The 13682-nt window shown below is 45.2% G+C and overlaps 1 protein-coding gene across 1 annotated transcript; it reads left to right on the top strand.

Annotated features, from left to right (window-relative positions):
- The first annotated feature begins 10526 nt into the window (after positions 1-10526).
- LOC543144 (expansin-B3) lies at positions 10527-12202 on the top strand. Its single transcript, XM_044593932.1, has 4 exons — positions 10527-10802; positions 10903-11012; positions 11133-11317; positions 11589-12202. The coding sequence occupies exons 1-4, from the start codon at positions 10628-10630 to the stop codon at positions 11911-11913; spliced, it is 795 nt and encodes a 264-aa protein (XP_044449867.1). The 5' UTR covers positions 10527-10627; the 3' UTR covers positions 11914-12202.
- The last annotated feature ends 1480 nt before the right edge of the window (positions 12203-13682 follow it).

The following is a 13682-nucleotide window of genomic DNA, read 5'->3' as shown; positions in this document are numbered from 1 at the left end:
ATAGTTTTGCGATATAAAGATGGTGATATTAGAGTCATGCTAGTGGGTAGTTGTGGATTGTAGAAATACTTGTGTTGAAGTTTGTGATTCCCGTAGCATGCACGTATGGTGAACCGTTATGTAACGAAGTTGGATCATGAGGTATTTATTGATTGTCTTCCTTATGAGTGGCGGTCGGGGACGAGCGATGGTCTTTTCCTACCAATATATCCCCCTAGGAGCATGCGCGTAGTACTTTGTTTCGGTGACTAATAGATTTTTGCAATAAGTATGTGAGTTCTTTATGACTAATGTTGAGTCCATGGATTATACGCACTCTCACCCTTCCATCATTGCTAGCCTCTTCGGTACCGTGCATTGCCCTTTCTCACCTCGAGAGTTGGTGCAAACTTCGCCGGTGCATCCAAACCCCGTGATACGATACGCTCTATCACACATAAGCCTCCTTATAGCTTCCTCAAAACAGCCACCATACCTACCTATCATAGCATTTCCATAGCCATTCCGAGATATATTGCCATGCAACTTCCATCATCATCATATACATGACTTGAGCATTTATTGTCATATTGCTTTGCATGATCGTAAGATAGCTAGCATGATGTTTTCATGGCTTGTCCGTTTTTTGATGCCATTGCTACGCTAGATCATTGCACATCCCGGTACACCGCCGGAGGCATTCATATAGAGTCATATCTTTGTTCTAGTATCGAGTTGTAATATTGAGTTGTAAGTAAATAAAAGTGTGATGATCATCATTATTAGAACATTTTCCCATGTGAGGTTATCAAAATAAAAGTGGCCAAAGAAGCCCAAAAAAGGAGAGAGGCCAAAGAAGTCTAAAAAAGGAGAAAAAAATTAAAAAATGAGAGAAAAGAGAGAAGGGACAATGTTACTATCCTTTTACCACACTTGTGCTTCAGAGTACCATGTTCTTCATATAGAGAGTCTCTTGAGTTATCACTTTCATATACTAGTGGGAATTTTCATTATAGAACTTGGCTTGTATATTCGAACGATGGGCTTCCTCAAATGCCCCAGGTCTTCATGAGCAAGCAAGTCGGATGCATGCCCACTTAGTTTCAGTTTGAGCTTTCATACACTTATAGCTCTTAGTGCATCCGTTGCATGGCAATCCCTACTCCTCGCATTGACATCAATTGATGGGCATCTCCATAGCCCGTTGATTAGCCACGTCGATGTGAGACTTTCTCCCTTTTTTGTCTTCTCCACACAACCTCCATCATCATATTCTATTCCACCTATAGTGCTATATCCATGGCTCACGCTCATGTATTGCGTGAAAGTTGAAAAGGTTTGAGAACGTCAAAAGTATGAAACAATTGCTTGGCTTGTCATCGGGGTTGTGCATGATTTGAATATTTTGTGTGGTGAAGATGGAGCATAGCCAGACCATATGATTTTGTAGGGATAACTTTCTTTGGCCATGTTATTTTGAAAAGACTTGATTGCTTTATTAGTATGCTTGAAGTATTATTGTCTTAATGTCAAAAGATAGACTATTGCTTTGAATCACTCGTGTCTTAATATTCATGCCATGATTAGATTACATGATCAAGATTATGCTAGGTAGCATTCCACATCAAAAATTATCTTTTTTATCATTTACCTACTCGAGGACGAGCAGGAATTAAGCTTGGGGATGCTGATACGTCTCCGTCGTATCTATAATTTTTGATTGTTCCATGCCAATATTCTACAACTTTTACATACTTTTGGCAACTTTTTATACTATTTTTGGGACTAACATATTGATCCAGTGCCCAATGCCAGTTCCTGTTTGTTGCATGTTTTTTGTTTCGCAGAAAATCCATATCAAACGGAGTCCAAACGGGAGAAAAACTAATGAAGATTTTTTTTGGAATATAAGTGAATTTTGGGAAGTGGAATCAAAGTGAGACGATGCCCGAGAGGCCCACGAGGGTGAGGGGCGCGCCCTGGGCCCTCGTGGCCACCCCATAAGGCGGTTGGTGCCCTTATTTCGCCGCAAGAAAGCCAATATCCGGATAAAAATCGTGTCCAAATTTCAGCCCAACCGGAGTTACGGATCTCCGGGAATATAAGAAACGGTGAAAGGCCAGAATCTGGAACGCAAAAATAGAGAGAGAGAGAGAGAGAGAGAGAGAGAGAGAGAGAGAGAGAGATCCAATCTCGGAGGGGCTCTTGCCCCTCCCATGCCATGGAAGCCAAGGACTAGAGGGGAAACCCTTCTCCCATCTAGGGAGAAGGTCAAGGAAGAAGAAGAAGAAGGGGGGCTCTCTCCCCTCTCTCCCGGTGGCATCGGAACGCCGCCGGGGCCATCATCGTCACCGCAATCTGCACCAACACCTCCGTCATCCTCACCAACATCTCCATCACCTTCCCCCATCTATCTACAGCGGTTCACTCTCCCGCAACCTGTTGTACCCTCTACTTGAACATGGTGCTTTATGCTTCATATTATTATCCAATGATGTGTTGCCATCCTATGATGTCTGAGTAGATTTTCGTTGTCCTATCGGTAATTGGTGAATTGCTATGATTGGTTTAATTTGCTTGTGGTTATGTTGCTGTCCTTTGGTGCCCATCATATAAGTGCGTGCGTGGATCACACCATAGGGTTAGTTGTATGTTGATAGGACTATGTATTGGAGGGCAAGAGTGACAGAAGCTTCAACCTAGCATAGAAATTGATGCATACGGGATTGAAGGGGGACCAATATATCTTAATGATATGGTTGGGTTTTACCTTAATGAACGTTAGTAGTTGCGGATGCTTGCTAATAGTTCCAATCTTAAGTGCATAGAATTCCAAGTCAGGGATGACATGCTAGCAGTGGCCTCTCCTACATAAAACTTGCTATCGGTCTAGTAAAGTAGTCAATTGCTTAGGGACAATTTCGCAACTCCTACCACCACTTTTACACACTCGCTATACTAACTTTATTGCTTCTTTACCTAAACAGCCCCTAGTTTTTATTTACGTGTTGTTTATATTCTTGCAAACCTATCCAACAACACCTACAAAGTACTTCTAGTTTCATACTTGTTCTATGTAAAGCGAACGTTAAAGCGTGCGTAGAGTTGTATCGGTGGTCGATAGAACTTGAGGGAATATTTGTTCTACCTTTAGCTCCTCGTTGGCTTCGACACTCTTACTTATCGAAAGAGTCTACAATTGATCCCCTATACTTGTGGGTTATCAGCTCCCTTAGGGTTTCTGGAATATTTGGGTATTTATAGAGCGAAGAGGCGGTGCGGGAGGCCACCGAGGTGGGCACAACCCACCTGGACGCGCCTGGGCCCCCAGGCGCGCCCTGGTGTGTTGTGCTCCCCTCAGAGCCCCCCTCTGGTACTTCTTTGGCCCATCTTGTGTCTTCTGGTCTAGAAAAAATCTCCAAAAAGTTTCGCTACGTTTGGACTCCGTTTGGTATTGATTTTCTGTGAAGTAAAAAACTAGCAAAAAAAACAACAACTGGCACTAGGCACTATGTCAATAGGTTAGTCGCAAAAAATGATATAAAATTGCTATAAAGTGATTGTAAAGCATCCAAGAATGATAATATAACAGCATGGAACAATCAAAAATTATAGATACGTTGGAGACGTATCATCTATCAAACGTCACAACATAACTGTGTGATCATAAAGATGCTCTACAGGTATCTCCGAAGGTGTTTGTTGAGTTGGCATAGATCAAGATTAGGATTTGTCACTCTGAGTATCGGAGAGGTATCTCTGGCCCCTCTCAGTAATACACATCATAAGCTTGCAAGCAAATGACTAAGGAGTTAGTTACGAGGTGATGTATTATGAACGAGTAAAGAGACTTGCCAGTAACGAGATTGAACTAGGTATGAAGATACGGACGATCAAATCTTGGGTAAGTAACATACCAACGGACAAAGGGAATTACGCACGTTGTCATAACGGTTCGACCGGTAAAGATCTTCGTAAAATATGTAGGAACCAATATGGGCATCCAGGTTCCACTATTGGTTATTGACCGGAGAGGTGTCTCGGTCATGTCTACATAGTTCTCGAACCCATAGGGTCCGCACGCTTAACGTTCGTTGACGATATAGTGTTATATGAGTTATATGATTTGGTGACAGATTGTTATTCAGAGTCCCGGATGAGATCACAAACATGACGAGGAGTCTCAAAATAGTCGAGAGGTTAAGATTGATATATAGGACGATGGTATCCGGACACCGGAAGGTTTTCGGGATGCACCGGGTAGACATCGGGTCATCGGAAGGGGTTCCGGACACCCCTGGTAGGCGTTATGGGCTTAATGGGCCAAGGGAGGGACAGACCAGCCCACAGGGGGCCGGTGCGCCCCTCTCCCTTGTCGGCCAACCCTAGGGAAGGAAAGGGGGGAGGGCTAGCCCCTCCCGCCCTTCCCTCTCACGGGAGAAAGGAAATGGGGGGGGGGGGCGCCACCCTCCCCTGCCTTTCCCCCGCCCCTATACAAGGCAGGGGGCGGCGGCTTGGGAGAGACCTCAAGTAGGATTCCTCCTACTTGGGCGCCCCCTTTGGCTGCTCCTCCCTCCCTCCCACCTATATATATGTGGGAAGGGGGCGCCTAGCACATAACAGACAATGGCCTAGCCGTGTGCGGCGCCCCCTCCACCGTTTACACCCCTAGTCATATTTTCATAGTGCTTAGGCGAAGCCCTGCGGAGATAGCTTCACCATCACCGTCACCACACCGTCGTGCTGCCGGAACTCATCCACTACATCGTCGTCTTGCTGGATCAATAAGGCGGAGGACATCATTGAGCTGAACGTGTGCTGAACGCGGAGGTGCCGTATGTTCGATGCTCGATCGGTTGGAACGCGAAGAAGTTCGACTACATCAACCGCGTTGTCAAACGCTTCCGCTTACCATCTACGAGGGTACGTAGACACACTCTCCCCCCTCGTTGCTATGCATCTCCTCGATAGATCTTGCGTGTGCGTAGATGTTTTTGTTTTGTTTTCCATGCAACGTTTCCCAATACCAAGCACAAAAGGAGGGACAAGCTCACGGGACGGGAAAGAAAGAGGGTGCAAGGTGATAGTGTATGTGTTGATTCCACCCAAACCTTTCCGAAACGGACCCCTCTTAATAGTACGGTGATCCTACGACTCAAGCCCATGGAAAAAGAAACGCAAGAAAAACACTGTCTTCATAAATATCCAAAGGGGTTCAAATCGTCTTTGTGCCATATGATAGATTATCTGAAATGCTCAATGCACACGATTAGTCTGCAAAAGCATTGTCATCAATCGCCAAAACCACCGAGGGAGAAATATGCCCTAACACTATCTTTTACTTTTCCTGTGAAAACTTTACTTTCATGCATGAGTCAAAAGATTTTCCTCTATTCCTACCTCAAATACTCTCCACTTGGCAAACATTATGTGGTGTGGAAAGATCCAGGCACATATATCCAGTTGAATATATATGATCATGAGTTATTATTGTTGACAATTATCCTTGAGGTAAATAAGTTGGGAGGTCAAACATTAAACCTCCATCTTTCTTTATGTCTGATTTAAACAGTTTGTTCTAAAAATACCGATTTGAGTACCAGCAATCATTAGAAGACTATATGATATTTGAGTATGTGAAGTTTGCTAAACTAAAGCTCTTACATAGACTCTTCCAGAAAATATGATGAATTGCAATTGTTTGATGACTACGAACATGGTTTGTTGAGTTTCAAGAGAGTTTATGGTTTATACCTTAAAATATGAATAGCTTGTCACTTGATGAGAAGTTTTATGAATAAGAGTTGTTGTTCATGGTATATAATGATAATTATAAATGTGATGCTGGCATGTCCAAATTTTCTTTTATTGACACATCTCTCTATAAACATGTGGTCATGTTTACCGAGTTTGGTATCCGCTTGAGGACAAGCAGATTCTAATCTTGTGGGAGTTGATATGTCCATTTTGCATCATTATTTCTTACTGTTATTTATCTTATGTTGATGTTATATTTTATATTATGTTGCAATTCTAATGCCTTTTCTCTCTTAAAATGCAAAATACATCAAGAAAGGGGATTACCGGCAGCTAGAATTCTGACCTGAAAAGGCTACAACGGAGATAGCAATTCTTTGGAGCTCAAAATGAAACATGGATTTTTTTAGATTTGCTTTGTAATATATAAAAAATACTGGAGGAAAGAAGTACCAAAGAAGAGCCATAGGGGGGCCACAAGGGAAGGGGGCGCGACCACCCCCTCTTCATGTCACCCGGGCTTGTGGGGCCTTTGCGGTCCCCTCCAGATGTTCTTTTGCTATATATTGGCATTTTTCATAGAAAAAAGAATAAGGAGAGGAGTTTCGGGACTTTCCTCCGTCATCTAGAGGCGGAACCATGGCAGGAGAACTTTTGTTCTCTGGCGGAATGATTCTGCCGGAGATACTTCCCTCCGGGGGGGGGGGGAATCAAAGCCTTCATCATTACCAACGTTCTCCTCATTCTGGGAATCATCAACATCTTCACCAACATCATCTCATCTATAAACCCTACTCCATCTCTTGTGTTCAATCTTTGTATCAAACCTTAGATCGTTACCTGGGGTGCTAGGAGTGTTTATTATATCTTATAGTTGATGCTAGTTGGTTTACTTGGTGGAAGATTATTATGTTCAGATTGTCAATCATATATTTATACCCGCTGAGGACGTTCAATATGATGAGTTGTGAGTATTTCTATTTGTTCTTGAGGACATGGGAAAAGTCTTGTTGCTAGTAATCATGTGCAGTTGATCACCGATTAATGTTTTGATATTATTTTGTGTTGTTCTTCCTTTAGTGGTGTTAGGTGAACGTCGACTACATGACACTTCACCATCTATGGGCCTAGGGGAAGACATTGTGGAACTAGTTATAGATGATGGGTTGCAGGAGTGATAGAAACCTAAACCCTAGTTTATGAATTGTTCCGTAAGGTGCTGTTCTGGATCCATATGTTAAATGCTATGGTTAGATTTATCTTAATTACTTCTGTTGTATTTGCGGATGCTTGCATGGGGAGTGTAATCATAAATAGATATTTGTTCAAGTAAGGGCATTACCTTAGTTCCGGTCCACCCACATAGCATTTGCTAGATTTGTTGGCTCTCTTCAGATATTCATAGTTGATGTGTAAATCAAGGAAAATAGTTGTCTCGCTCGTGGTGCAGTGACTTTGATCTCTTCTTTTTGAGTTATTCTACATCATGGGCTGGTTTGTGAAGAATTGCAAGCCTGCTCTGCTTAGGGTGATCCATAACCAATGTTCCTTCAACGGTTGCCGAATTTTGTTCTTACGACAAGTGACGATTGTGGTCTTCAAAACTTGGTATGACGAGTACTAGCATACATGGTTGTCGAGTACTACATCCATCCAGTTTTATTAGTCCTCTTTGTATTTTGTGCTAAACATTGACCTTAGATTTGATTAGCAAAATATAAGTTATATGCCATAAAAATTATGTTGCTAGATTCATATTTGAAAGAAGTTTCCGGTGATATTATTTTGTCACATATAGATTATATTTTGCTAATTAAATCTATGGTCAAGCTTTGACCCAAGAAGCAAGGGGGGCTAATTAACCCAGAGGAAGGTAGTATAACTCAATCCCGCCCCAAACAATTCCAGTAGATCTGGGGAAGTGCCTACCGACTAAGAATTTCTTATGGCCCCTTCTCCATGTCAGGCTAAACACAAGGAACATGCTCCAAAGAAAGTCTTTTCACCTTCCCGACTATAATTGTGTCTTATGCCAAGTGCAAACAAATGATACACATCTCCACTTATTTTTGGACTACCCATTTGCACGGAGCTGTTAGATGAAGCTTATCTCTAACAAGCAAATAGCATTACCTCTTTTCATGAAGTGGAATTGGTTAAAAGGGTCATTGCAAAGGTTTTTTGCTATGACGGTCATCATTCTATCCTAAAAGAACTTCTGGAAATAAAGAAATGAGAAAATCCTTCATAACAAATATCCTAGCATTGATAATTGGAGCAGAAACCTCAAAGAGGATCTCATTCTAGTTGCCCTCAAATTAAAAACAAGCATTTCCATAACTTCCAATCTTGGATACAAATTGTATTCTAGCCCCCTTTTCAGTATTTTACCCTCCCTCCTAAATATACAACTCTTGTAATTATTTGCTCCCTAAACCCTAAAATACACACAATAGGCTCATTTCTTACCGTGTTCCTGGCAAACTAGCATCCATGGCTGTTGAGTATAATTCATGGAGCTAGTGGGTCGTAAACAGAATATGCTATTTCAAAATTTTCATCTTCCCTGATGGTTTAGTTACTAAAGATGTTTGGCATCCTGCCTTGCAAGGAATTCGTCTTTTTCACCATCTTAGGTTTCTATAACAAATCAAAGCAACATTATTCAATACTACAAAATACCTCCCATATCATACGTTGATGGGTCGTGGGCTCTATTGGGATGGCAAAATAGAAGTATAAAAATACCCTTTGGCCCTTTAGGAAATGACAAAGTTACCAATCGAGGCAACTGGCTCGATCTATCTAGTAATGGCACTATGGTAATATAAAAGGAATAAGAAAAAGACTTTTCAACTTCCATATGTGATGGAAAACTGGGAGGTCAAAGAATCAAAAGTATGTAGCATAATAGAACTTGTTGTTTGACAGTAAAAGTTCTGAGGTTGTTAGTTCGTCAAACGTTTGGGTATCGATAACTGTAATCCACCCGTGTGTGAAAGCCGGGTATATGATGCAGCCGATTGTTGCCAACTGATAATCACAAGCAAGCAACAATTGAGTATTTAATGCGTCAGAAATTAGGATTCAGGGTAGTTGGGAGATTGTTAATGCATGCTCTTGCTTGGAGGTTTCCGTTGGAGATAACAGATTTGGCGGTTTTCCCTGAAATTTTTTCTCAGGAGGAAGCGGTTCTTGTTGACCCTTGCACATCATCTTCATCCATGGGGTCAGCGGGTTTGTCCTCTATGGGCTCCGTCTATGCCGCCATGGTAGCTGCATAGCTTGTGTGCCAAAAGAAGCCGTTAGTGTGTGCCGTAGGTCATCGGCGGTGCCACCACTTTGCTGGTGGCGTCAAGAGCGGTGGCTTGTCGCTTCAGGTCAGCCGTGACATCGTGGAAGCCTAGTGTAAGTCTGAAGCAACTCATGTACTCAAGACCGACGCGTGGATCTCCCATCGGCAGCTGAGGGTGCACGTGTCCCCTTTGGATTATTTTGTAAATTTTCTTTTAGTTATGACTGTTTCTGTAACTAGGGGATGTTATGCCCCTATTATGTAGTACCTTCTTTTTTTCTAATCCCCTATTATGCACCTTGAGCTTAATATACGAAGGGGATACTAGGTTGCTAAAAAAAGATTCAGGGCAGTTACTAAATCTATCAAAAAACTCAGGACGGTTGCATCCCGGAATTTTATAAGCGGATTCCAGCATGGATTGATGGATGGTATATAATCGCGTATCAGGTAGCAGCATCATTGTGCTCGTGAATGAAATCGCAAGTGCCCTTAATTTTCCCCCAACGAACCCGCAGCGTGTTAATTAGGTACCTCTACGCAACTTCGTCCTAGATGATTCGGTGGTTGCCTGTTAAACAGGTTGGTTCCGATGATTGATTCCAACAAGAGTCAGTCAGGCCAACGTCCACGCTTTAATTGTATTGCAAACTTGCTGTTCCCGCCCGAATCTCTCCTTCCTAACGCGGCATCATCGCCAAAGGCACCACTTAGCTGTACGTTCCTGAAAGAGAATACGATTTTCCATAGTACTGTGCGTATGCGTATCTCTTTCTAGCAGAAATGGAACACAGCTCAGCGCATCAGCCAGAGCAGGGCAGGTAGGGATGCAATGGGACGGCGTCCGCATGTCCACGACCATCATGGAAGCAAAAATTACAGGACAGCGTCCGCATGTCCACGACTGTCTGTGAACAGAAAAATGCAGACGATGTCCGCCTTCACCCCTAAGGGCGAGCTTTGCTACATCTACGCAAAAGTTTTATGAAACTTATAAAGAAATTGAATTTTTTGTCCCACTTTTTTTTCTAACTTTGATCATTTGCCCACCCCTGAGAATTACAGGTGGGGTCGGGGACACTTGCCATTGAGACAAGTCTGGAGCAAATTATCAAACCCCATATAAAGTGGGACAAAAGATCCAATCCTCATAAACTTATATACGAGCTTACATAGTCTGATTTGGTTGGAAGTAAAAAACGCTTAGGCCCACCCGTGAAATTCAAGGGGAAGGTGATTCGTTTCTAGAAAGGAAAGGTCGTAGCATCATGTAAGAGGTTACTTAGGTGTAGCATTGTTGCTCAAGGGCAGGTACGCACTACGCAGTGTGGACAGAAACATGCAATGTGTAACTGCCAAGCCGTGATTTCTCGCAGGATTTGCTCCCGTAGCCATGTGACCCCTACACAAAGCACGTCGTCGGGTGCAACAACCGTGGATGGCGATCGCGTCGCCCTGCACTGCGCCTGCCTATAAATACCCCGGCAATATGATACTCCCAGAACATCAAAGCATAGTTGAGCCTCCCAGCCCGACCTGGTCACAGTGCGCTGGTACACTACCCCCACAAGCTCGAAGAAGCAGTGGTACTTTGACATGGCTCCTCTTTCGTCCAAGGCCGTTGCACTCGTTGCACTGTTCTCCCTCCTCGTCACCTACGCCGCCGGCGCCGGGAACTTCAACGACTCCGCCTTCACCGCCGACCCCAACTGGGAGGACGCCAGGGCCACCTGGTACGGCGCCCCCACCGGCGCCGGCCCTGACGACGATGGTACGTCTGCATGCGCCGTGCCGGTGCATGGCGCCGCGGAGTTCTCTCTCCATTAATTGAACGTTTGTGTAATGACATGCGGTGATGGATGTGCATTCAGGTGGTGCCTGCGGGTTCAAGAACACCAACCAGTACCCCTTCTCCTCCATGACATCGTGCGGCAACGAGCCCATCTTCAAGGACGGCAAGGGGTGCGGCTCCTGCTACCAGGTAGCTAGACTAGCTCGTTCGTCATATTGTTGGTGCTTTGCCCCTGCCGTACGTGGTGGAAATGGAGCTGGTGACACAGTGCTAATCTTGACTTCTGATCGTTTACTATTGCCTTTCCAGATACGATGCACCAACGACCAGTCCTGCTCCGGCAACCCGGAGACGGTGGTCATCACCGACATGAACTACTACCCGGTTGCCAAGTACCACTTCGACCTGAGCGGCACCGCCTTCGGCGCCATGGCCAAGCCCGGCCTCAGCGAGAAGCTCCGCCACTCGGGCATCATCGACATCCAGTTCAAGAGGTCGGTGGCATTTCATCATATCGTTGCACGAATCCTATCTGGCCCTACGTGAACGATGAACAGTATCATACTCTATATAACCAGTGCTTTTGCCCAACAAAACTTTCACGACCGCGACCGGTTTAACTGGGACCCAAATAGATTCGCTGCGAATAATACTCTATTTTGAGCACCGTCGCTTCACACTTATTTGCCGTCGTCCCGGCTCGGTCACAGACCAAGTTACAATGGCACATGGGTTGCTGATTGCTGCTGCTGATGATTGGTGCAGGGTGCCGTGCGAGTTCCCCGGTCTCAAGGTGACCTTCCACGTGGAGCAGGGGTCGAACCCGGTGTACTTCGCGGTGCTGGTGGAGTACGAGGACGGCGACGGCGACGTGGTGCAGGTGGACCTCATGGAGGCCAACTCCGGGACGTGGACGCCGATGCGCGAGTCATGGGGCTCCATCTGGCGGCTCGACTCCGGCCACCGCCTCCAGGCGCCCTTCTCCATGCGCATCACCAACGAGTCCGGCAAGACGCTGGTGGCCGACAAGGTCATCCCGGCCAACTGGGCGCCCAGCACCTTCTACCGCTCCATCGTCCAGTACAGCTGAAGCTGCTGAACTGAACCGAACTCATCATTTGGAATCATGCATGCATTGGCTTGATTTGGTATCTGTACTATCATGGATCGTTTTGCATGGGTACTACCGAGGAGGTTTTTGATTAATTAAGGTTGGGTCGTCGGGTGTCATGTAGGCGTCGTCGTGCATGTGTGTCTTGAATACGTCGGTGGGATATGGAGGAGGGGCACTTTTGCATGTGCACTCCCGCGCCCACTGTCACTGTACCAGTGTGTAAGCAGACCATAAGTTATTACTGTTTGTGTGTACTCCTGCTTAACTCTTGTCCCTCCTTCAGTCTCTCATCAGTACTGCCAGTACTCAACAGTTCGTATTGCCCTAGTACTTGTCAAACTTGATTGTGCGCGCCAAGGATTAATTGCACGCCAGGAATTCGATCCTGACTTTCTAACGAACGTACGGCCACGGCAAGTGGAAATTCTACTCCGTTCCGGTAGATTCGACGATCCTGGAAAGGTCGGTACGTCATAATTTTTGCAACGACCAAGCAAAGCACGCAGTCGAGTATGTCTGCGTCATATCAGTTACCACCGACTAGCTAGTGCGTCTATCCAACGCAAAGGGTGCCAATCTCCCGGCACATGTCTTTCACTTTCAAAAGCTCCTTTTCTTTCCGTATGGTAACCACTAACCAATTCGTTCGTTCTATAACCGTCAGTCTTAGCTACCTAATGATAGTGAATGATTCGGATTAACTTTTACACGAGCGACTGCCGGCAACATCGCCGCCTAAAAGTTCACTCTAGCTAAGAAAGTTGTTTAACGACTAGCATGCATGCTAGTAGAGACCGCTGGATCGTCGCCGTAAATACTGGCGCTAAACTCTCCCAATCGCCGAGCTAGTCTTTGGTCATGTTCTTTTAGTGAAATAACAGGACTCTGCTCCGTTTAGTCTTTGGTCAATGTTCTCAAATTAAACTACTCCTAAATGTGAACCAACCTACAGTTGGATGGCTAAGAGGACAGTGTTATCTCTAACCAGCAGGGTTCAAGTCCTAGACTAGACACTGATGCACGCATTTTTTTAGATTTATTTCAGGTCTTTTGGCGACATGCGTTCAGTAGGATGTAGACGTCTGCGGCGAATTCGTCAATCTCAAGATGATGTGCTAACCCATTCTCTTGAAGGTGCACATAGGATGAATGTATGTGTGAGCGTCTGCGCCTGTACTGTTAAAAAAAACTACTCCCAAGTATGTTATTTATACGGTTTCTTTAATGGAAATCCACTAGAAGGCTTGTTGTGATAAAATAAAAGAACTTCTAAGTAAGTTGTACTACTATGAATGTCATGAATAATGTACTGAATGGTGCACAAGATAGCCAGGTAAAAACTGAAAAACTTTATCGTCGATGCCCTTTCTCTTTCTCCAGACAAACTGAAGAACATGGAAAAGGAGGACGAGACCTTCCACCTGACCCGCACCGGTCGTTTCTCCGAACAGTTAACAGCGGAAAGGGACAAAGTAACGGACTGCTCAGGCGCATGTGCGGGGCGCGGAGTGGGATGTCGACGGCTGCGTCGCCTACCCGCCTCTGCATGTGAGGTGCGGGCCACGGCCGCCCGCCGAAGGCAACTGCCGGTGGAAGGAGCGACCACGTACGATCGAGTCGCTCGCGGCACGCAGGCCGGAAGTCACTAGCCCAGCTCTTGCACCAGATTTCCGGGGCCCGCCGGCGCGCACCCACCGTTGCCGCCTTGCCGGCTCCGTCTCAGACTGAGCTTTCGGCGACCCGGC

The sequence above is a fragment of the Triticum aestivum genome, chromosome 1D (assembly GCF_018294505.1).
Source record: "Triticum aestivum cultivar Chinese Spring chromosome 1D, IWGSC CS RefSeq v2.1, whole genome shotgun sequence".
Taxonomy (NCBI): domain Eukaryota; kingdom Viridiplantae; phylum Streptophyta; class Magnoliopsida; order Poales; family Poaceae; genus Triticum; species Triticum aestivum.
The sequence above is the reverse complement of the archived record's forward strand: the minus strand, read 5'-3'. Positions and strand labels throughout refer to the sequence as shown.

Excerpts from the sequence above, each read along its gene's own strand:
- LOC543144 (XM_044593932.1), top strand. The coding sequence starts at position 10,628 with ATGGCTCCTCTTTCGTCCAAGGCCGTTGCACTCGTTGCACTGTTCTCC. Across the intron at positions 10,803-10,902 it reads CGCCGGCCCTGACGACGATG|GTGGTGCCTGCGGGTTCAAG; the intron begins GTACGTCTGCAT and ends ATGTGCATTCAG. Across the intron at positions 11,013-11,132 it reads GGTGCGGCTCCTGCTACCAG|ATACGATGCACCAACGACCA; the intron begins GTAGCTAGACTA and ends TTGCCTTTCCAG.